Source organism: Triplophysa dalaica, chromosome 9, assembly GCF_015846415.1.
Source record: "Triplophysa dalaica isolate WHDGS20190420 chromosome 9, ASM1584641v1, whole genome shotgun sequence".
Taxonomy (NCBI): Eukaryota; Metazoa; Chordata; class Actinopteri; order Cypriniformes; family Nemacheilidae; genus Triplophysa; species Triplophysa dalaica.
The window spans coordinates 24,460,632-24,486,626 of record NC_079550.1 but is presented as its reverse complement, the minus strand read 5'-3'; the positions used below and the strand labels follow the sequence as shown (position 1 = coordinate 24,486,626).

Below are 25,995 nucleotides of genomic sequence, written 5' to 3'. Positions count from 1 at the left end.
CACTCGGTTTCTATGGAGGACCAGGAGAGTCATGTGTAAAGTAATAAAGCATTTCATTGTTTAATAACTAATTCTTCAATAAAAATAGGCATTAATTCATTTATTTCTAATTTCATTTTTTAATGGGCAATAAAAAGCGTGATTGTAAAAATAATTATTAAATTAAATATTAATCCATCAATAAATACTTCAATTTAAAATGGGACTTTTAAAAATCAACATAAAACACAAAATAAATACACCATTTTAAAGCGCATTAATGAATTCCTTTATAAATAGTGGAATTTCAAAATCTATTTAAAAATGCGATTTAAAAAGAAGAATAAATAATTGGATTTACAAATTAAACTAGAAATAAAAGTTTTAATCCGTCATTTAAAAGACTATTTCTTTTAGCATTTGCATTTCCATTTCCCCTCTGCATTTCCTTATCCGATTTGCTATTCGATTTGCCAAATCATTTAGCTTTTCCTTTTAGCTTCTCTATTTACCATTTCCGTGACACTCTGGGGCCTTGCATGCTCAAACAAGGTAAAACAATGCAAATTAGCCGCGGTGAGACAGATGTAACAAGCTCTCTGATTGGCTAGTTCATTTTACGTCATGTTCAGAGGTGTGTCAGATGAGCAATGGAGAAGAGAGGATAGTCTGTTGTTCACTACACGTGTAACCAGCGCGTTATCAGCGCCTGCTTATTCTCTAACACAAATCATAGAAAATGAAACTTATTGTTAGAACAGGTTAAAACATTCATACTGCACGTGGAAGCAGCAGTGCTGCGCTCATTTTGGCGCCGAGTCTATTTATGATGCGATGCTTACATGGAGTCAACGTGACATAAGTTACGGTGCTTATGGCCCAAATGCTTATAGATTCACGCGAAATGTAACAGTTTTACCATTAAAGCATGTAACTGATGTCAGCTGTGTTTAAATCCGCCAATATCTACTCTTTATGAAACCGCAAACACACACCATATGCATATAGTAGATGCAGTGCCGGTGTTACAAATTTTCTGTTACCCGTGATATTTTGTGACCGCAGTAGGCGCTGTTGTCACTGTCGACAATTCTCTACGCAAAGAGCGTAAATTCGGGCGAGGATGCCCTTTTGCTCGTGCGCAGCTTTTTAATCTTGGGCAATAATGCGCTTTGTTCTCGTGCACGTTACTGTGAGCGGGCTTTTCGGAAAGTCTGTTAAGAGTGATGACGTGACGTGAGTGGCTGAAGACGCAGATTGAACTGTACAAAGCAGGATCATTTAATTCCTCTACTGATTGCGTTTGGCATTATTGTGATTGCCATGGTAGTTGTTTTATAGCCAACATGTAGGTGTGATATATATATATATATATATACATATATAAAAAGTTAATACACACACACATATATATATATATATATATATATATATGTGTGTGAGTGCGTATTACCCTTTACCCAAATAATAGAACAGCAATCACGACAATCTAAACGTTGTCCATTTAAGAAACATGGACATAAATGAGCTTTGTGTTATACATAAATACATAAATACATGCATTATAGGCTATAAAATGTACATAAGAACATAATATTATAAAATGATATGTTTATAATGTACAGAGTAACCTTGTAGTACAGCAGCTCACCATATTTCACTATGCACGGTAACAGGCTAAAAAAATATTTTAGCTTCCCCTGTTTTACACAGAATATCCTTATTGTTCTTCATATTCACTCTTTTGACATGTAATGCCTTCTGTGTCTTATCCTGAAGAGAATTTAGCTGTGATGAGAACAGTGACTGTGGAACAGCAGGTCACCATATATCACGATGCACAGTAAAGGCCTAAAATAATCCGTTACCTTCCTCTGTTTTACACAGAATAGCCTTATTGTTCTTCATATTCACTCTTTTGACATGTAATGCCTTCTGTGTCTTATCCTGAAGAGAATTTAGCTGTGATGATAACAGTGACTGTGGTACAGCAGGTACCATATATCACGATGCTTACTAACGGCCTAAAATAATCCGTTACCTTCCCCTGTTTTACACAGAATATCCTTATTGTTCTTCATATTCACTCTTTTGACATGTAATGCCTTCTATGTCTTATCCTGAAGAACATTTAGCTGTGATGAGAATAGTGACTGTGGAACAGCAGGTCACCATATCTCACGATGCACAGTAAAGGCCTAAAAAAATCTGTTACCTTCCCCTGTTTTACAATAGAAGAGCTATCTACTTTCGTATCATTGGTAGGTAATGTTAATAAACACCTGAGAGAAAAGTACACTAGTGGGCATGGCTATAGGCTTTTCAAATATTCATTATCCCCATAACTTTCTGAAATGAGTGACAAAACATATTGACCTTTTTCATGATATTCAAATTTTTAAGCTTTATTTTTATTAAATACTAAATAATTATTTTTTAATATTCTTCCCATCTCCCCATATCGCACATGCCAATCATGTGGGGACTCCGTTAGCTAGTTTGCACCAACTGGAAAGCAGATTAACGTGATCGGATCCCTGATATTATATCTGTGCAAAATGGATGGTAATATGCAGCTGGGACTGAAGAACAGTCTTTTAAAAGGGGAATATCCCAAAGATGCTGATAAACAGCAGTGTTAAATTTTGAAAAGAAGAGCTAACTACTTTCGTATCATTGGTAGGTAATGTTAATAAACACCTGAGAGAAAAGTACACTAGTGGGCATGGCTATAGGCTTTTCAAATATTCATTATCCCCACTATAAATATAGTCTTACTACAGTAACTGTTAAGCATGGTATTTGTGTTTAATTTGTTATAAATCAGCAAAAGCATCGATCGCTATTATTTGAAATTTTTCACCCATGTTGTACATATTTATTATGCATGCATGGCAACAGTTCATGGAAGGACGTTGACAGCATTTATAACAGATTTAAAATAACTTAAACACAAATTCAAAAATGTTTTTTAACTAAATTATTACAGTATTGTATTTTTAGTAATGTAACATTTGAAGGTATAAAGTATTCATTTTGTGATGATTTAATCACATGTCTCAGCCAAAAACGGTGTGACTTTAGTGGCGCAAAATTTTGGCTAATCATAATCATAGCTAGCAATGAGGTCAGAGAGGTCCAGATAGTTTTTTAATGCTCATAAAAAAATAGAAAAAATAAATTAAACTGTTTTCAAATGTATATAAAACATACTGTCATACACTAAATCGACAACATCTTTAACAATAAATTATTATCAATTACAATGAAGTTAACGAAAGCAAACACAGAACGTTCCCCTAATATTGGTTCCCATTTGGTTATTTTTGGGGAACCAAAAAAGAACGTGTAAAAAACTTTCCATACAGAAATGGGATAAAGGGAAAGCTAAAAAATAGAATATAATAAAAAAGGTCAATATTTTTTGTCACTCATTTCAGAAAGTTAACCCGTATATTATAAAACAGGGGAAGGTAACAGATTTTTTTAGGCCTTTACTGTGCATCGTGAGATATGGTACCTGCTGTACCACAGTCACTGTTATCATCACAGCTAAATTCTCTTCAGGATAAGACACAGAAGGCATTCGATTTCAAAAGAGTGAATATGAAGAACAATAAGGCTATTCTGTGTAAAACAGGGGAAGGTAACGGATTTTTTTAGCCTGTTACCGTGCATAGTGAAATATGGTGAGCTGCTGTACTACAAGGTTACTCTGTACATTATAAACATATCATTTTATAATATTATGTTCTTATGTACATTTTATAGCCTATAATGCATGTATTTATGTATTTATGTATAACACAAAGCTCATTTATGTCCATGTTTCTTAAATGGACAACGTTTAGATTGTCGTGATTGCTGTTCTATTATTTGGGTAAAGGGTAATACGCACTCACACACATATATATATATATATATATATGTGTGTGTGTATTCACTTTTTATATATGTATATATATATATATATATATCACACCTACATGTTGGCTATAAAACAACTACCATGGCAATCACAATAATGCCAAACGCAATCAGTAGAGGAATTAAATGATCCTGATTTGTACAGTTCAATCTGCGTCTTCAGCCACTCACGTCACGTCATCACTCTTAACAGACTTTCCGAAAAGCCCGCTCACAGTAACGTGCACGAGAACAAAGCGCATTATTGCCCAAGATTAAAAAGCTGCGCACGAGCAAAAGGGCATCCTCGCCTGAATTTACGCTCTGTGCGTAGAGAATTGTCGACAGTGACAACAGCGCCAACTGCGGTCACAAAATATCACGGGTAACAGAAAATTTGTAACACCGGCACTGCATCTACTATATGCATATGGTGTGTGTTTGCGGTTTCATAAAGAGTAGATATTGGCGGATTTAAACACAGCTGACATCAGTTACATGCTTTAATGGTAAAACTGTTACATTTCGCGTGAATCTATAAGCATTTGGGCCATAAGCACCGTAACTTATGTCACGTTGACTCCATGTAAGCATCGCATCATAAATAGACTCGGCGCCAAAATGAGCGCAGCACTGCTGCTTCCACGTGCAGTATGAATGTTTTAACCTGTTCTAACAATAAGTTTCATTTTCTATGATTTGTGTTAGAGAATAAGCAGGCGCTGATAACGCGCTGGTTACACGTGTAGTGAACAACAGACTATCATCTCTTCTCCATTGCTCATCTGACACACCTCTGAACATGACGTAAAATGAACTAGCCAATCAGAGAGCTTGTTACATCTGTCTCACCGCGGCTAATTTGCATTGTTTTACCTTGTTTGAGCATGCAAGGCCCCAGAGTGTCACGGAAATGGTAAATAGAGAGGCTAAATGGAAAAGATAAATGATTTGGCAAATCGAATAGCAAATCGGATAAGGAAATGCAGAGGGGAAATGGAAATGCAAATGCTAAAAGAAATAGTCTTTTAAATGACGGATTAAAACTTTTATTTCTAGTTTAATTTGTAAATCCAATTATTTATTCTTCTTTTTAAATCGCATTTTGAAATAGATTTTGAAATTCCACTATTTATAAAGGAATTCATTAATGCGCTTTAAAATGGTGTATTTATTTCGTGTTTTATGTTGATTTTCAAAAGTCCCATTTTAAATTGAAGTATTTATTGATGGATTAATATTTAATTTAATAATTATTTTTACAATCACGCTTTTTATTGCCCATTAAAAAATGAAATTAGAAATAAATGGATTAATGCCTATTTTTATTGAAGAATTAGTTATTAAACAATGAAATGCTTTATTACTTTACACATGACTCTCCTGGTCCTCCATAGGTTTCACTGTCTAAAAACTAAATGATCAAAATTCACCTTTTAAATTTCATTAAAAAAATTAAACTTGTTTCTAAATACAACCTTTAATATTCAACAGATAATTTTCAGTCCATATTATTTAGATTTAAAAATTCGCTTCCATAAATTCAGGGGTTCAAATTCTGCTTGAAATTCAAAGTTTCACATCCGGGAATCCCAGGAAAAGCAATAGAGCGCCGATTCTACAAATGCATGATCTCTTCCTGCTGCCTGACCGCTTCACCAGCAGGTGGTGTAAGTCGGTTCTGACGTAGATCAAATCAAGAAATGCAGATACTCTTTATATGTTTGCCACGGAATCCACTCATCTGCTCGATTAAGTGAATTTAGTTGTTCTCATAGATAGCTTCTTATGCATCATCAAGAAAAAAAATCTTGACGTTTGTACTGGCAATTTTGCTCACCACTATTAGCCCTATAAAGGACATGGAGCACGGGGACACTTCTAGGTGGCCTGGAATCATTGGACTAGTCATACATTTATAATATTAATTTAATTATTTTAATATTCTACCCGATCTCCTTGTACTGTCTGTCTAGAGTACGAGTTTATGTTTGTATTTGGATTGCTATTTATAAGTATTCACTACTTTGTACGTGTGTATGATACATTAACATTAAGTTATTTAGCAGCATTTAGCATTTTAAAATTTTAGCAAATTAACTTAAAAAGAGTTCAGGGAGCAATAAAGCGATAAGTCATACAGGAGCAAAACAATATTGGTTAAGATGGTATGGGTAAATTACACCTGCGTATCAAATGTACGCAAATCTCTGTAGCTTGCCACAAACATAAAATCATGCTATTGATAAGCACCATCTTAAGTCATCAAATAATGGTTTGTGTTTCAGGGATGAGAAAAAATGGATATATATATAACAGTCCTTTACTAAACCATACAGTGTATTGAGTTTTTAAAATAAAATAAGTTAATTTCATGAAGCTATTTGAATGACACATGCGATGGTATATGATTAAATGTGCCAGAAAACAATACAACAAGATTTTAAACCATTACTTTAGGTTCATAACACGATCACAATAAACTCAACGATTCAAATGAAACAATAGGAAATTAAAAAGTAGTGCAAACACATATGAACAAGCCATGAACTATTTTATCACAACGTAAAATAATCTACAATATAAATAACCTATTAAATAAAAGTATTTTCTTAAAACGTAATTGTAAAATATTTTGAAAATGTAGGATATAAATGCTTAAACTTAAACAAACTAATAACCACTTAGAAGAGACATATCAATTGAAATAATTATGCCTGCTTTTCATCTGAAATCTCTGAGGTCAGAACGAAAAATATAGCCAAGTATAGTCTATTAGGCTAAATGAACGAATGAATAAAAAAACAAACTGAAATACTGCAATAATAAAGACACCTACCTACGTATCTCATTCAGTCATCATAATTTCAAAGAGGGTAAACTTGATCATTTAACTGAACTGTACACATACATTTTAGACACTTTGCGATGAGGTGTACAGGTATGTTAGAGATCCTTATGGGTCCGAGCGGCTTCGGCTCTTGACAAAAGATCGTGTCCGATATGGCATTGCATCTCTGGTCATTTAAAATGAATTTGCTTTTAACAAATCGACTTGAAAGACACAAATTAAATCAGTTTAATTGTTATGTAAACAACAAATATTTGTTACACCAAAATTTGCAATACAGAATTAGATTAAAACCGTAATTGACATTTTGCATTTTATTAACATACAGCAACTCAAGCAGTTTGTCGCACATTTTGGGAAACACCAACTTACAGCTGTTAGATCCATAACGCCGTGAGGTATCTTGCTTGGCTGCAGGCTGCAAGACATTTCGGGTCTAGTCTGGCTCTAAAGAAAGTGCTGTCTATTTGTATCTGGTCAATTTTATTTGGCCTGCTCAAGAAGTTCGCTTGGCTAAAAGACTTTTTTTTCTATTTTGTATGAACAAAATAAAAACGACGAACGTTTCCACAATTCCACAACATCCAGCATTTTCTGAGAGACGCAAATTAAAAAAAGATCATGTGAGGAAAATTAAAAGAAAGTCTTTAGAGATTGCTGCTATGTCACATAAACAGAAGCACATACTGAGAGAGTTGCTTACGTGTTAAAATCTGATCAGTTACCAATAAGATGCTGGTTGAGATCTCAGTATTTGACCGCTTTAAACAGTTAAACACAATAAATGTCATGTAAATAATGATGATGCATAATATTTATGTGAACATGATGTGTTGAAGTAAAACATAACCTAATTCCCTCTAGCCAGAGCCTTAAGTGTGTCTGTGCAAACTACTAGCAGCGTCAGTTACATTTCTGAAAATGTTGATGATGTATAATTAAGAAGCTATCTATGAGAACAACTAAATTCACTTAATCGAGCAGATGAGTGGACTCCGTGGCAAACATATAAAGAGTATCTGCATTTCTTGATTTGATCTACGTCAGAACCGACTTACACCACCTGCTGGTGAAGCATCATTTGCACTCTATTCTGCTCACTTGCACACAAGGAATATTATACTGAATGCTCATTTGCACTAATGGACTACTCTCATAACCGCATTAACGAATCTACTGCACTGTAACTTTAATAACTTCATTTATACTGCACCGTACCTTTATTAACCGCATTAACTTATCTATTGCACTGCAACTTTAATAGCTAATGTCTGTAATTAATGCACACTTAAGTCACTTGCACTATTGTATAGTCTAAATTGTTATCTGTTCATAGCCACCTGTACATTAATGTTCACAGTATATAGCCTTCTGTATATATTGTATATAATGTTGAACATTCCGTCTGTAAAGTATTTTCATAGTACATGCCCATTTTTATACTATTTTCCTAATATTGTATTCAGTATTTATTCAAACTGTATATCCTGCACTTGCTATTTGCACTTCTGGTTAGACCTAAACTCCATTTCGTTACACTGTACTTGTATATGTGTAATGACAATAAAGTTGAATCTAATCTAATCTAAGCGGTCAGGCAGCAGGAAGAGATCATGCATTTGTAGAATCGGCGCTCTATTGCTTTTCCTCGGATTCCCCGATGTGAAACTTTGAATTTCAAGCCAAATTTGAACCCCTGAATTTATGGAAGCGTATTTTTAAATCTAAATAATATGGACTGAAAATTATCTGTCGAATATTAAAGGTTGTATTTAGAAACAAGTTTAATTTTTTTAATGAAATTTAAAAGGTGAATTTTGATTATTTAGTTTTTAGACAGTGAAACCGAGTGTGAAATGTTTCAATTTGAAATATTCACATCTTAAATGTACAACCATATTGAATTGCAGAACCTTAAAATGCTAGAACTGTTAATACAATGCATTTTTTTTCAGGTAGTGTATTCAGCACGTCTCTTTGCTTCAAACACATTTGTCACTATTTTACTTCCATAAAATAGTCGATCTCTACTGTGAAGCGCAGTGAGAAACAACTTTTAATTGTGCTATACAAAATAAAAGTATTATTATTACCTGATACAATGTTTTTAATAATGAATAGAGGAGAAAACCTGTTAATACACTGAGGAGGAGCTTGTGTCTGATCATAACTATTATGTCCCATAAATTCTGCTTTGTTTTAAAAACCTGTTTATGTTTTCTGCTTCTGTAAGAATCAGTACATGTGTGACTATCAGAAAGATGATCTTACTTCAGTGTCTTCAGTTTACAGTGAGGATTCTCCAGTACATCACAGATCAGCTTCACTCCTGAATCTCCTACATTATTATGAGACAGATCCAGATGTCTCAGGTGTGAGGGGTTTGATCTCAGAGCTGAAGTCAGAGCAACACAACCTTCATCTGTGATCTTACACCTCCTCAACCTGTAGAGAACAATAACACACACTTCAGTCTCTCACTTCAGCAGAATGTCATGAATGAAACACATATTACACTGAATAACATTCATCATCATGTTAAATCTTCACCTCATCATTAAAATGCTGTTCTCACGCTCTCACACCACACATCTGTTTTCTTACACAGGACCGTACGCACCATTGTTTCTATAGTGTGTCATCAAATGTGTGTAATAATTGTGTAAAAGCTGAAGTGTATTTAATGCTCAAACATTTGATAACGTCTCAGTGGTCTAACAGCGCTCCTCAATGTCAAAATAAGTGAGGTGACCAATCAAATGAAAGAAGACGAGAGTTAGTGTTGACAGAGCCGAGCGCTTCTGTAAATAAAGTTTTTCATGTGCAGATGATCTGATGAGCTCAGAATATAAACACAACAAGTAAAGTTTCATGTTAAGCGTGTGTGAATGTCCCACATTAAACTGTTTCCTTATAATGGACTTCTATGGAGGAGAAAACACTTAACGTGACATTATTCACTTTATCTGTGGAATAACAACTCCTTCTGTTGACAGCAGCTTGTGTTTATTACAAGTAAGATTTGACAGAAATTGAGTTTTTTTCTGCTGGTTGTTTGTGTACATTAAGTGCTTTTCACATTAAGCATTTTACAAAGTCCCAGTAAACTGTGTGGCTTTTAAAGTTTGTTTATTGGTTGTGTTTAATATATTAAAATATAAATATATTCTTATATATACTTAAATACATCATTTCACCTGATTTCAGTGATTTATTCTTTTTGACAAGATCTCTTAACCATTGTTTGAAAAGTCCATGTCTGATCTGAGCTCAACATTTAAAGAGACAGTTCACCTAAAATTAAAAGTAATAAAATGATGTTGATTGTAGTTATCAAATCTTTGACAATCACAATACACTTATAATGTAAGGTTTTGTGTTTGTGTTTTTATGACATTCCTGAATCTCAAATACTCCCCAACCAACCCATGAACATGAATATAGAAGATGATGAACTAAGAATCAGTACATGTGTGACTATCAGAGAGATGATCTTACTTCAGTGTCTCCAGTTTACAGTGAGGATTCTCCAGTACAGTAGAGATCAGCTTCACTCCTGAATCTCCAACATTATTATAATACAGATCCAGATGTCTCAGGTGTGAGGGGTTTGATCTCAGAGCTGAAGTCAGAGCAACACAACCTTCATCTGTGATATCACACAGCCTCAACCTGTAGAGAAATGAAGAAAACTCATTTACACTTAAATTCAGTAACATGATGTTCTTCATCTAGTGAATTAACATAGAGTCCACTGAACACTAAACTCTGTTTGACATCTGCAGTACTTCACATTAGTGAGCAGTGGCGTCGCCCCAGCAAATTATCCAGAGAAGTAGACTGTTAAACGTGAGTTTAACATAATATTAATTGGTAAATAATTTTGAAATAAACAAGAATTATTTACACTATTTTTGTCTGGAAGTTGTGTTCGCATTACAAATTTACCGCAAGAATGATAAAGGATGAGCTTTACTTGCCTAAAGTATAAAGTGTTTACACTGAACATGAGCAATGCAACAAAATCTGTGATGCGTTCTGCATTGGATGCTGTGCACTGTGTCAGAAATCCATGTTATTTTTCTTTACAATACTGCACTAAATTTATCTGAAAAGTTACTCTCGTATTTTGTTACAGAAGAGATGCATGGCCAACCAAAACACTGAACAGTGTTACTATCTCTCTCTAATGTCATTATTATCAAGTCCAGAGTTTCCTGAGCACTCTATACACTACAATAGTGAATTAATAAACTAACTGTATTATACATTAATATTTACTATGGTATGGTTAAAAAACACTGTAGCATCTAGAAATTATACTTCAGTTCACTATAATAAATGATAAAGTATACTGCAATGTGTGTTCCATTTGGACTGACTCCTTATTAGTGTTAATAAACACCGTCATGCTTTGATAGTTAAACCTTTTTTTAGTTAAACAGTGATGATGCGTTTACATCACATGTCAAATGGTTTGTTGTTCCCTCACAAGATTGTGCACCAGCTGCAAGTTTATGAGACTTCATGAATAATGTTTAAAGAGTGAAGAGACTGTTCACACTTACTGAACTGATCTGGATTCACGGATCACAGGCAGCAGATTTCTAAGAACTTTCAGTTGTTCAGCTTTGTTTCCTCCACTTACAAAATCATTCAGTCTAAACTCATTCAGCTCGTGTTCTGATGTCAACAACACAAAAGCTACAGCTGACCACTGAGATGAAGACAGTTTGGTTTGATTTAATGTTCCAGATTTCACATGATGTTGGATTTCCTCCACTAGTGAACCATCACCCAGTTCATTCAGACAGTGAAACAGATTGATGGATTTCTCAGGAGAGCGAGTGCTGCTGATCTTCTTCTTGATATACTCGACTGTTTTCTCATTGCTGTGAGAGCTTCTTACTGTCTGTGTCATCAAACCTCCTAGAAGATTCTGATTAGACTCCAGAGACAAACCCAGAAGAAAACGAAGAAAAAGATCCAGATGTCCATTTTTACTCCGTAGAGACTCGTCTACAGCTCTCTGATGCAGCTCAGATATTGACGTCTCTACTTGAGGTGATTTTCTAGCTTTATTAAACACATGTCTCTTGTTGTTTGTGATGGAGATGTGAGCATAAAGAGCTGCGAGATGTTCCTGAATGCTCAGATGAACAAAGCAGTAAACTTTCCCCTGATACAAGCCAAACTCCTCTCTGAAGATCTGAGTGCACAATCCTGAGTACACTGATGCTTCTGCTACATCAATGCCACACTCTCTCAGGTCCTCATCATAGAAGATCAGGTTCCCTTTCACAAGCTGCTCAAAAGACAGTTTGGCCAGTTTGAAGATCATGTCTTCATCATTCTTCACTTTCTTCTCATAGTCCTTCTGATGTTTGATGTTTGTCTGAATGATCAGGAAGTGTGTGTACATTTGAGTGAGAGTCTTGGGGATCTCTCCTTCACTCTCTGCTTCACTCAACATTCTCTCTAGAACAGTGGCTGAAATCCAGCAGAACACTGGGATGTGACACATGATGTAGAGGCTCCTGGATGACTTCAGGTGTGAGATGATTCTGTTGTTCACACTCTCATCACTGATTCTCTTGCTGAAGTATTCCTCCTTCTGTTTGTCAGTGAAGCCTCGTACCTCTGTGACTCGATCAACACACTCAGAGGGGATGAGATCAGCTGCTGCTGGTCTGGAGGTGATCCAGATGAGAGCAGAGGGAAGCAGATTCCCCTTCATGAGGTTTGTCAGCATCACGTCCACTGAGGCTGATTCACTGACATCACACAACCTCACACTGCTGTGAAAATCCAGAGACACACGACACTCATCCAAACCATCAAAGACGAACAACACTTTATATTCACCGCTGGAGATTTCCATTTCTTTTGTCTCTGGGAAGAAAAGATGAAGAAGATGTAAGAGACTGAGTGTTTGGTTCTTCATCAGATTGATCTCTCTGAAAGGAAGTGGAAATATGAGGTGGACGTCCTGATTCTCTTTCCCTTCAGCCCAGTCCAGAATGAACTTCTGCACAGAGACTGTTTTTCCAATGCCAGCGACTCCCTTTGTCAGCACACTTCTGATGGGTTTGTCTTGTGCAGGTAAAGCTTTAAAGATGTCATTGCATTTGATTGGTGTGTCCTCTGTTGCTGTTCTCCTGGATTGTGTCTCAATCTGTCTCACCTCATGTTCATTACTGATCTCTCCACTTTCACTCTCTGTGATGTAGAGCTCTGTGTAGATCTCATTCAGCAGTGTTGGGTTTCTCTCATCTGATGTTCCTTCACACAAACACTTAAACTTCTTCCTCAGGTTTGATTTAAATGTTCTCAAGACTTCAGGAGGTTTAGAGTCATAGCTGTTTAATGAAGATAACAGATTATTACTCAAGTTAGAAAACTTAATGCCCAGAGCAAGACTTCTTCTATGTTTTAGTTCCATAAGCTGCAAAACATTTATAATGTGTTTAGAGGAATTGTTCACTCATTCTCTCATGGATTACTCTTCCTCAGGCCACCTTAGATGTGTATTACTTTAGATAAATACAGATGAACCATTTACAACTGTCATAATTTTAACATCTTATGTAGTTGATGTTGTTGACGCTCCAAAAATAACATGAACCCATTATATTAGTCCAATCTAAAGCACAGTGGGTTCAAAATGTCTTTTCAAGTGGAACAATTGTTTGTGTTTGTATCGTGAGAAACAATAAGATCATGTATTGCTCACAGTTTTGTGTATTGGTCACAGTTTCGCTCAATTTTATTCTCGAAATGTTATAATCATTTATTTTTATCATACCACTTAATGCTGTTGTAAACATCATTTATCTGTGGATTACTTAAGAGAAATGCCTGAATCATTTCAAATCTGTTTAAAGCAAGAACGAACGACAGGCGAATGTTTTGTTAAGGTTTATTTGACGTCACGTGTTGTGAACATGAGGAAAAGTGGCCTTAATACACAATAAAATCCTCGTAAGAACATAACACGAAGTCTTCCATTTTGCTTTAATGTGTAACTTTAAATGACATACAGGAGAAGCTCAATCTCTGTAGGTTCAAATCAATTCAGATTACAGTCTGTCTATTTAGCACCAATCAATTATGAAGCTGCTCTGTAGACATTGCCTCTTTTTAAATAAGTAGAACCAAATCTGCTGTCATCAACTTATTTTTCATTATCAGTAATACAGTTAGTTTTGGGAAAATTAGAATAAATACATTACTGACAGATTTAAGGTGCGCTCCTGAAAATTTCATTCAGGGTCTTTAGTGCTCCTAGTAAAAAAGTTAGTCTGAAGCCCTGACTATGAATCACAATATTTTTATTTAGTGACCAGACATCCCCGTTTTCTGCACACAGTCACAGTTTTAGGTGTTCTGAAGAGTGCTTGCACACATATGGTTCAAAGTGAACAGTGTTTATTTCACACACGTGTCTCTCAGTGAGTTATATGTTCTTTCTGTGTGAACATGTTTGATCATTAAGGGAAACCTCTTCAAGACAGAACTACTTGTTATCACAGCCAACCCTATGACTCAGCACAACCTCTCTGTACAGTTCAGCTCATCTACCATTACTCCTTCCAAGACAACCAAGAACCTTATTAGCACCTGATCAGTTAAATTTCACCGACCACATTGCCACGACCTGATCCTTCAGATTCCTCCTCTACTAGTTCTATCAAGACTGTAATACTGTAATGCTCTCCTGATCAGCTCACCATCATGCACCATCAAACTTCTACAGATGGTTCAGAATGTGACAGCAAACTGAAGAGGGAGCACATCACACCGCTTGCAGCATAAATCCAATTCAAAGCTTTTCAAGAAATATCTGAAGACTTTCCTCTTCCATCAACAACTGACTCAGTAACACGAGCGTGTACTGTCTGATGTCAATTCTTTAAAATGTAAGAAAATAATCGTACTAGAGTAGGCGAAGCGAGACCGTGGTTCGAGTCCGTTGAGTAATTGTGAATTAGCGCCAGCTGTGCGCACACCGGGCTCGAATCACGTAGGAGATCGGGAGCATATAAAAGGAACGAGGGACCGGACCGTCGAAAATAGAGGTCTGGGCCCGAAGTTTTTGTATATGTATTTATGTTCTAGTGTTTTGTATTAATGTTTTGTTCGCCGGCGGTCGGCCGTGAGGCAATGTAGAATATCTACATAAAATGGAAGGAAGGAGGCGGGAACCGGCAAACATTTAAACGTTTAATATAAATAATAACAGCCGGCGGCCCCTCACGGCCGACCGCCGGCGAACAAAAGATAAATACAAAACACTAGAACATAAATACATATCATACATATGTCAAATAATCTTCTTAAGAGATATTTTATACCCAATATTAGGAACAATCCCATTTACAAAATAAATCATCTAATAATATGTTAAGTTATAATCATGTTTTATTGATAGTTTATACCTGACATCAGGTCTTGTATCTCCACTCTTAAAGTTGGTTGACAGCTCCATAGACGCATCACTCTCCATAGACACACAGCTGAACTCTGGATATGATCTCATCTGATTAACTGATCTATAACACACAACACATTACTGTTAATCCTGAACTGAATTTCTGTATTCAACAAATAAACGCATACATTATGTATAATTATATTGTTCATATAAAAATTGTCAGTTGAACTGAGTTTTTCCACAGACATGTTAATCAATAACATGCTAGCGATGTGTCTTTTCTTGTGAACATCATTGATAATGAGGATAAAATATACTACAAACAATCACAACAACAATTTCCAAAATTTCCTAATCCTAAACTCAATTACTGTATTCAAAAAATTAACACATACAATATCTTATCTATTTATACCGTTAATATAAAAAATGAAATAGACTGTATGTTTACGTATTTGTCTCATGGAGTTAATTATACAGCATTCATTGTTTTTCTGTGTAAGCATGTATTTATAATCATGAAAATAACATTTCCTAACAAAAAGGAGTAAGAGAACTTTACATCTCATTTACAAAATAAATAATCTAATAATATGTTAAGGTATAATCATGTTTTATTTATAGTTTATACCCAGGATTAGGTCTTGTATCTCCACTCTTAAAGTTTAATGGCCGACCCATAGACGCATCACTCTTCATAGACACACAGCTGAACTCTGGATCTGATCTCTTCTGTTCAACTGATCTATAACACACAACACATGACTGTTAATCCTGTAGCGTATTACTGTATTCACCAAATAAATGCATACATTATGTTTCAGTTATATTGTTGATATAAAAATTGTCAGTTGAACTGAGTGTTTCCTCAGACATGTTGATTATATTTCATCCTGTAAGGCTTAATCAATAACATGCTATAGATGCTATTGATGTGTCTTTTCTTGTGAACATCATTGATAATGATGATAAAATGTATTACAAACAATCTTTGAACTCTTTAACAAAATAAATCATCATAAAAAGGGCAAAATATAAATATACTTTTATAGACATTTTATACCTGAGATCAGGTCTTGTATCTCCACTCTTAAAGTTTAATGGCTGATCCATAGACGCATCACTCTTCATAGACACACAGCTGAACTCTGGATCTGATCTCATCTGATCAACTGATCTATAACACACAACACATTACTGTTAATCCTGAACTGAATTACTGCATTCAACAAGTTAACACATACAATATCTTATCTATTCATACTGTTAATATAAAAAATGAAATAGACTGTATGTTTACGTATTTGTCTCATGGAGTAAATTATACAGCACTCATTGTTTTTCTGTGTAAGCATGTATTCATAATCATTAATATAACATTTCCTAAAATAATTAATAAAACAACAACTTTCCATCTCATTTACAAAATAAATCAAGGCGTCAATGTATAATAATGTTTTATTTATGTTTTATACCCGAGATCAGGCCGTGTCCCTTCACACCTAAAGTTGAATGTCGGCTCCATTATGTTAGATGTCACTCTTCATAGACACACATCTGAACTCTGGATATGATCTCTTCTGATCAACTGAACTATAACACACAAAACATTTATTTTGATTTAAAGTATTTATATTTTATGATAAACATCTCATTAAAAGATCTTCAAAAATCAGAGAAATTTGTCACAAAATAAGGAGACGTTGCACATAAATTTCTAATTAAAATCTAGCTGACTGACCCCCTTCTTTTTCTCCATTAATCAATAATTGGAATTTGGGTTCCTCACCATAGCAGGGCAGTGTTGACTTGCTCACTGGGAGACTGCATTTATTTATTTATTTATTAATTAGATATTATTTATTAGAATGACCTTGCTCGTTCTATAAACACCATGCACTGTGCTGTGTTTTAACTTTTCTGTTTTTCCTGTTGGCTCCTGTAAAACTGCTTTTTTGAACACTGCACATTGTGAGAAGCGCTATATAAATAAACTTGAATTGAATGAATGGACTAGTGCACTTTTTTGCGCATGCGCTGTTGTACGCGGCACGTCTGATGACGAAAATTGCGTCATGCGGACGGCGCCCGGACGGAACATACTTCCATTTCGCTGCTTGATCCCAGTATTATTATTAATATTATTATGTCACTTAGCCCTGGATGTATGCTTCATGTGTTAATAGTGATGAAATATGCAACAACAATAAAGTAAATACCGAAGTAAATAATATGTTGTGATGTTTTGAGAGGTGCAGAATGCGTCAGTCAGAGATAAGACCGAGCTGTCTTTAAATGTTATTTACTTTACGCTCTTATTGTGTCACGTGGTAACACTCGTTCGTAAGGTTTTCTGAGCTTTATGTTATTGTTATGACAGCATTTATTTTACAGAAATGTTCTTTAACATAGTAACAAAACTGAAGTGCGTAGCATCAAACCGGAAGTCACTCGCGGTAATTGCGCCCTCCATGGAGATGTCAAGAAAAAGGTGAAAACTGATCAATGAGTCCTGACTGAGTGTTCTAGAAACAACTAACTCAACTACACAATGACTCACATTGACTCAATATTACATGTCTAATAAAAAGTAACAACCAAATATTAAAGAATAAATCAGTCCATATACAATAGCATGAATGAGGAAGTTAAGAGTCTCGAGACACCTGAACACATCTGACGAGCATCAAATACTCAAAACCTTCTGTCTTTACATCAAATAAATACATGAAGATACCTCTATATGCTTTTATAAACTCTTATTTTAAACATGTTGATGCTCCACATAGTAAATCGTCGAGTTTTACCTGTTTAAAACTGCGGAAGATCATCGCAAACATTTTCTTTCACTTTCCCTTCAGCCGCAGTCAGGTGTGTGTACCGGAGTCTCCTCAGTGTCCGAACCAATCAGAAGCAGCGGAGCTAAAACGTCACAGGGCGTCACCTTCCAATACAACAACAGAAATAGTTGTGTGCTAGGAATTTTGGCAGCCTTCTAGCTAAACGTAAAATACTTTTCTAATATAATGTCTCTCTCTGGGAAAATGCAGGATGGTTTGTCAGAAACTGAACTGGCAGAATTCATTGATCTGCAAACTCAGTTAGACTCAGTTTATGAGAATAAGGCAGAGGGTGCTTTTATTCACTCTAGAAGAAGATGGCTAGAGCAAGGAGAACAAAATACAGAGTATTTCTTCAGAATGGAAAGAAATAATTTTAGAAATTTAACTATTAACTCTTGGGGGGGCACGGTGGCTTAGTGGTTAGCATGTTTGCCTCACACCTCCAGGGTTGGGGGTTCGATTCCCGCTTTCGACTTGTGTCTGTGGAGTTTGCATGTTCTCCCCGTGCCTCGGGGGTTTCCTCCGGGTACTCTGGTTTCCTCCCCTGGTCCAAAGACATGCATGCTAGGTTGATTGGCATCTCTGGAAAAAATTGTCCGTAGGGTGTGAGTGCATGAGTGAATGAATGAGTGAGTGTGTGTGCCCTGTGATGGGTTGGCACTCCATCCAGGGTGTATCCTGCCTTGATGCCCGATGACTCCCGACATAGGTACAGGCTCCCCGTGACCCGAGGTAGTTCGGATAAGCGGTAGAAAATGGATGGATGGATGGATGATGTCTAAACAGCATTTGGATGAACTTCATCTGAATACATTTATTGGAGCTAAAAGTACACCAGAAGAAGTTCTTGTGTGATTAAAGAATCCAGAAAAACTGAAGTAAGTAAAACTCTGCTTCGCGTCGTGCCTAACAACGCCCCTTAGCTGTTATAAAATGCACTGTAACCCACGGCTTCTTGGAGCTTATTGCTTAATAATAACTTTATTTAAAATGTTTAATTATTTTTACATTCATCTTGTATTTTTAAGAGAGAATCAAGGTTTTCATTTGTCTAATGTAGATGTAAAACATCAGGTGTCGTCAGCATCAGATCTTTTTATCAGGTCATAGAGTTTTTGTGCATTATTCAGAGGATCTTATGATTGAATTTAAATCTATACGTGTGAAGATGACACAGCACAGTTTGATGTTGTTGATCTAGTGTTTGTGTTATCAAAGGTTTTGTTCCCTTTCTGTTGGTTTCTTGGCGTTGTGTCGAACCGACAGATCGGTTTGACTTGAGATCCTATCATTTTCTGACTAGATTTGAAAAGGCCAATGAAATTGACAAATCATTTTCATCCCGGACTCTGCCCCCGAATATCTGGGTATAAAAGGGAGACGGCGTGAGGCATTCATTCACCTTTAGTTCTTCAGAGCCTTGGATCTTATGGTATCTACTGTGATATACGCTGATCTTCTGTATCTGCAAGAATCTTACGACGTGGTGCAGCTGACTGTCCCTTCCTGCAGCAACTTCCCCTGGACGTCTTGGCAGTTCCAGAGGTGTTTGAGTTATTTTTCTAAAAGAGCTACATTTTTCCAGCGCAGCATGTTACGCTGTTCTTGTGGGTGCAACACACGCATCGAGGAGGGGGACCGACACAATGCCTTCCTCAAGTGCATCGGTCGATCAGCTTAACTTCACAGATCAAGTTGCCAGCACTGCCCGGTCATGTAGATTCATACTCTACAATATTAGGAAAATTAGACCGTTCCTATCAGAGCATGCTACGCAAGTCCTATTACAGGCTCTGGTCCTGTCCAGACTGGACTACTGCAATGCGCTACTGGGTGGACTTCCAGCTTGCACAACCAAACCTCTACAGATGATCCAGAATGCTGCGGCAAGAGTTATCTTTAATGAACCGAAGAGAGCACACGTCACTCCTACTTCATTAAGCTAAATTGGCTCCCTATAGTCGCTCACATCAAATTCAAGACTCTGCTCCTGGCCTACAAGACCACCAGTCGTTCGCCACCCCCTAATCTTACATTTACATTTAGTCATTTAGCAGTCGCTTTTATCCAAAGCGACTTACAAGTGGGGTAGGTAATGGAAGCAATTGGGACAGCACAAGTACAACAAAAGCATAAGTGCAATCAAAACAAGACTGGTCTCATATAGCCTAACACAGTATACAGAATCATTCAGTTATATATATATATTTTTTTTTATGGGTAGAGAAGACTAGAGAAGAAAAGACTAGAGAAAAAAATAGAGTCAGAACAGATCAGTAAGATGTTGGCGGAAGAGATGTGTTTTCATCTTAACTCGTTAAAAAAGATATGTACCCGCCAGATCCCTACACTCTGCAAACAACCGACGTCTTGTGGTGCCATCCCATAAAGGCAAAAACTCCCTCTCACGTACCTTCTCCGGATCGGTTCCACCTATGTGGAATGATATGCCCGCTGCTAAAAGATCTGCAGATTCTGTAGCCATCTTTAAGAAACGTCTTAAAACACATCTCTTCCGTCAACACCTGACTGATCTGTTATGGCTCTATTTCTTCTCTACTCTTTAAAAAAAAAAAAAAAAAAACTTAGCTCTGCATACTGTGTTAGGTTATATGAGACCAGTCTTCTTTTTTTGATTGCAATTATGCTTTTGTTGTACTTATGCTGTCCCAATTGCTTCCATTGCTTACCCCACCTGTAAATCGCTTTGGATAAAAGCGACTTACTAAATTACTAAATTGCTTCCATTGCTTACCCCACCTGTAAGTCGCTTTGGATAAAAGCGACTTACTAAATGACTAAATGTAAATGGGTCTCCAGCACCCGGCGGTTAAGACCATCACTAGGGCTAGGGCCCCTGCCACAAGGCGGCTGTACGCCTTTCAGTGTGTGTCTTTTGTCCTGGTGCTCTTCTTGAGGAGGAGACCCACGGAGTTGCTCGTTTGGAAACGTGCTTTCCTTCCAGAGAGACTCTAGAGTAATCTCTCCCTTCCACACTGAAAGTGTATGTAGCTGCCATTTCCGCTTATCAGGAACCAGTCGCTGGAAAGTCTCTGGGACAGCATGAACTGATCATTAGGTTCCTCAGGGGCGCGAGAAGGTGAACTTTGTCTCGTACGCACCCTAATCCCTCTTGGATCCTCAATATGGTCCTGAAGGGCCTTCAACATTCCCCATTTCGAGCCCGTGGGAGACACCGCTCTTTCTCATCTCTCAATGAATATGGCTCTCCCGGTGGCGCGCGCTTTTATCAAGAGGGTAGGGGACCTACAAGCTAGGGATGAGTCATGAATTTTGAATATTTGATTAGTTAATTTAAGTATAGAATTTCAAATAGTGTGTGTGATCTTAAAAAAATTGCAAAAAAATGTATCATGCGTAACGCGTTCATGTAACCAAAGGGTGGCGCTGCCAATAACGACGCATCTAAAACCTAAAGGCTGTCAATCAAGAGACAATAGAGGAAAACATTTTCTCACAACAATAGCTTACAAAGTTACGCCCTGTAGACCTGCGTGCCATAACGGATACAGTCAATTGAGATGGTGTCAAAAATTAGTTCTGATCCATCCACAGGTCAGCATTCAGTTGATAGTTTTATGGTCAAAAAACAGCTCTAATAACTAAGATGATGGCTAAGGATATGCTTCTGATCAGCTTAGTGGAAGGAGAGGGTATTTAAAATCTTATGGAGTTTGTACAGCCCGAGTTTACTGTTCCATCTAGAAAAACGATCACTGCCAGACTGGAGAAACTTTTTCATGACAATAGAAATGGAAGCCTTTTGAGCTGTTAATTCATGAAATCGTTTGATTGTTAATAAATTTCGGCATTTGGTTAATATGTTTTAAGGTGTTTTAAGTCTGGTCTAAAATCTTTATGGCTTTATTATATTTTTCTTGATCACACAAAAGAGACAGACACGCACGCACTCACAGTGAAAGCACACATTTAAGATAAAGGAGAAAGAAACAGGTCAAATATTAAACAGACTATAAATTTCTATATGCAATATTAATTATGTAAAACTTCTGAATTCTAAAGCAGCCCCCCAGTCAGGCAAATAATGCAAAACAGTATGCAAATGGTGGCGAGGAACCCAAAACTCCAATCGAGAAAAAGTCTCAGGAGAAACCAGGCCCATCCAGGGGATTCCACTTCCCCTCTGGCAAAAGCTGCTGCCTCTGCACAAGCTTGACAGTGCATGAACAACAAGGCAAAAGAGTAAAACGTACTAATAAGGAAAATTATAGATTTAAGATTATCAGTAATAATCTAATAGCATTTGAAGTTTTGTTGTGAAGTCGTGTCAGGTTGGCGCGTCCTTTATCCAGCTCTATCATCTCAGCTCTTGTCAGGTCACCTCTTCCTATTCTCCGGACTGCTATCAGGTCTGGGCATGAACTGCATCCTGCGGTAACCTTGGAACAAAGAGACAAGACTGGCTGAGAGTAGAGTACTGTTCTGCACTCTTTGATGCAACAAGTACATCAGTTTTTGTTGGAAGTGTTCCTGGTTCCAGTTGATCTAAATAATACAGCCTAAACCCTCTGAGGATTTATATTATGTAAAGTGTAGTGTATGCAAGATTAAAAAGATGCGTCTAGAGTCTAGATTTAGACTGACAGAGTGTGTCTGCCTCCCGGACAGTGCAGTGAAGAGTATTCCAAAGTTTAGGCGCTAGATAAGAAAAGGATCTACCACCTGCAAAGAAATTGTTACTAAACCAGTTTTTTTTATCGGCAATGCATTCCATTGTTCGATGGAACTTCTGTGTTTCATGAGGCTTCAAGGAAATATAAAGTTGAGTATCATCAGCATAACAGTGAAAGCTTATTGCGTGTTGCTTATTAACATCTCCCAGAGGTAGCATGTATAATGCCAAAAGCAGAGGCCCTAACACTAAGCCCTGTGGTACACTGCACTGGACTTGTGATTTGTGTGACACCTCATTGTTTATTGCTATAAATTGAAAATGGTCGGATAAATAAGACTTAAACCATGACGATGCTATTCCGTTAATAACAAAATCATTTTTGAGTCTATGTAGGAGTGTGCCGTGGTCAATGGTGTCAAATGCAGCACTAAGGTTCGGTCAGATGCAAAAAGCAGATTATTTGTAACTCTGATCAAAACAGTCTCTGTACTGTGACATGCTAGAAATCCAGACTGGAATTCTTCATTAATGTCATCCTTTGGAGAACGGAGCACAATTGAGTTGAAACTACTTTTTCCAGAACTTTAGATATGAAAGGTAAATTTGATATAGGCCTGAAATTCCCTAGTTCTCTAGGGTCGAGTTTGGGTTTTTTGACAAGGGGCCTTATAACAGCCACCTTAAATGCTTTAGGCACATGTCCTAATGTCAGAGATGAGATAATAATGCTAAGAAATGCTAAGGTCCAGCATGCATGTTGTTGATTTAGATGATCTAATGATTTTAGACACTTCATCGTGATCTACGGTAGAAAATAAATTTCTCCTTAGGGACTCTGAAGTTAGTTTGTTCAGCGGGTTTCACTTCTGGTTGCATTGTTATAATTTTTCTCTAATATCTTGGATTTTTCTTGTGAAGTAGTTTATAAATTCATCACTGTTATGCTGATAATCAGAATCTGATGTCGCTGACGACTTATTTTTTGTTGATTTAGCCACTGTGTTAAATAAAAAAAACCTAGGGTTGTGCTGGTTTTCTTCTATAAGTGATGAAAAGTAGGTGCATCTAGACTTTTTTATGGCTTTCCAGAATTTTCGACTACTATCCTTCCATGCCGTACGTTTTAGTTTTCTTAAAGTTGTGCTCTATTTTCCGGTTCGCTTTCTTTACAGCCTAAGTGTGTTCATTATACCAAGGTGTTGGGCTGCCTTTTTTAATCTTCTTTAAATGCAGAGGAGCAACTGTGTCTAGTGTTTCCGAGATGGTGGAGTTACATTTTTTAATAGTTACATTTTTTTTAATGCCAGAGATTTTATACAATTCAGGCAGATTATCGAGAAATGCATCTTTGGTAGTTGAAGTAATTGTTCTACCATATTTGTAACAAGGAGTTTGAAGCAAACATAATATCAGATAATTATCCGAAATGTCTTCACTCTGCTGAAGGATTTTAACGTTGTCCACATTTATACCGTAAAATAATATTAAATCTAAAGTATGATTACGAAGGTGAGTGGGTCCTGACACATGTTGACTAACGCCCATGGAGTTAAGAGTGTCTTTGAAAGCCATTCCCAAGGCATCTGTATCATTGTCTAGATGGATGTCAAAGTCACCAACGACAAATACTCTATCTGCGGCCAGTACTAGTTCTGATAAGAACCCACCAAATTCTTTAATAAAATCTGTGTGGTGCCCTGGAGGCCTATATACAATAGCTAGAATAAATTTTAAAAATGTTTGTCCTTACTATTAGGTGTTGATACGTGAAGTACCATGACTTCAAAAGAATTGTATTTAAAATTAGACTTCTGGGAGATGCTAAAATAATTATTGTAAAGTGCAGCGACACCTCCCTCTTTACCTTTTAGACGAGGGTCTTGTTTATGATAATAATCTTGGTGGGACTGACTCATTAAAAGTGATATAATCATCTGGTTTTAGCCATGTTTCTGTCAAACAGAGCATATATGTTATAGGATCTGTTATCATATTGTTAACAAAAAGTGCTTTATTGGAGAGAGATCTAAAATTTAGCAATCCAAATCGTAACAGTTGATTATCTGTATTTTGTTAATGTTTGATTTGTTTAACGTTTATTAAATTACTTTCAAGAGGTTTGTGCATTATCTTATGTTTTCTAATCCGGGGGACAGACACAGTCTCTATTTTATGATGTTTGTGAGAAGAGATTATTACATGTATATAGTTTGTGTATTCTGCGACGTGAGACGGGAAGCAGACAGTTGGTTAAACCATTCTTTCTACTCCCTGACCTGGGCCCTAGAGAGTTTAAGCATTATTATTAGCATTAGCATTATTAGCATTATTATTATTTAGACTTTGTGCCAAATTTCTAGATTGTAGGGAAACCCCATCCCAGGAGGGATGGAGACCATCTCGTTTCAACAGGTCAGGTCTGCCCTCAAAACTATTCCAGTTATTTATAAAAACTATATTATTCTGCAGGCACTACTGAGACAACTAGCCATTTAGGGATGATAATCTGCTATAAAAGGACATCTCCACGATAAACAGTGAGGGTGGCCAGAGAATATTACAGTGTCTGACATTGTGCTTGCGCGCTCTGGCTCCCTGTAAACATTTGACTATGGTGGCTGGTGCCTCTATGTTAGTGTTCCGAACATTAGAATCACCGATAACTAGGGCACTTTCAGCAGGTCTCTCAGCTGGTGCATTACTGAGCGAGGCAAACCTGTTTGAGACTTCTATCGGAACGGTTGAGGGATGTTTTGTCCTGCGTCTATGCCGTTTTACAGTCACAAACTTTCCCAGCTGCGGGGAATTTTCAACCGGAACAAAGCTGTGTGCGCTAGCGTTGCTCGCATCCACAGTGTTTTCTACGGTCCTTACATGCATACTATCCTAAAATAAAGATTGGATACGAGACTCTAATTCTTAGATCTTCTATCAGCTGAGTTTTCTACCGTATAGCTCTAACCGGACCTAGTGCTCCAGACGTAGTAGCACCCTGGCAGGGTGGTTTTGTCTGGTATATCCTTATGATTGGTTCCCATCTTTGTAACCTTCCCTAGTTGGTCCTCCAGCTTGCGGCACTTCCTCAGTCCGCACATTCCTCTCATGAGCTCTCACCTGACAGGGGAGACCATGCTGGTGTCTCTTCCAAAAACTCCTCCCTATGGTTGGAAATGGCCTCTGTAGCGCTTCCCCAGTGGCTCTTACGGTGCTGGACGGCTTCTGGCTGTTACAGAAATAAGGCCTCTGTCTGTGAAGGCTGGTGGCAGGGGCTTTCCACCTTTCCAAACCTATGTGACCCCCTACTCATCCACATGATGGTTACAAT

General features: G+C 36.9%; 1 protein-coding gene across 6 annotated transcripts in view; it reads right to left on the bottom strand.

The window, feature by feature from the left end:
* LOC130428781 (protein NLRC3-like) overlaps window positions 1-18,054 on the bottom strand; it is a 92,854-nt gene extending 74,800 nt beyond the window's left edge. For all 6 annotated transcript variants that reach the window (XM_056757018.1, XM_056757021.1, XM_056757022.1 and 3 more), the window contains exons 1-8: window positions 17,978-18,054; window positions 16,646-16,763; window positions 16,234-16,347; window positions 15,802-15,915; window positions 15,175-15,288; window positions 11,305-13,095; window positions 10,235-10,408; window positions 9,008-9,181 (exon numbers count right to left, since the gene is read on the bottom strand). In XM_056757018.1, the coding sequence (XP_056612996.1) occupies window positions 9,008-9,181; window positions 10,235-10,408; window positions 11,305-13,095; window positions 15,175-15,288; window positions 15,802-15,915; window positions 16,234-16,347; window positions 16,646-16,695 (2,531 nt within the window). In that variant the 5' untranslated portion in view covers window positions 16,696-16,763; window positions 17,978-18,054. The remainder of the gene's footprint in view (window positions 1-9,007; window positions 9,182-10,234; window positions 10,409-11,304; window positions 13,096-15,174; window positions 15,289-15,801; window positions 15,916-16,233; window positions 16,348-16,645; window positions 16,764-17,977) is intronic.
* Between the last annotated feature and the right edge of the window lie 7,941 nt (window positions 18,055-25,995).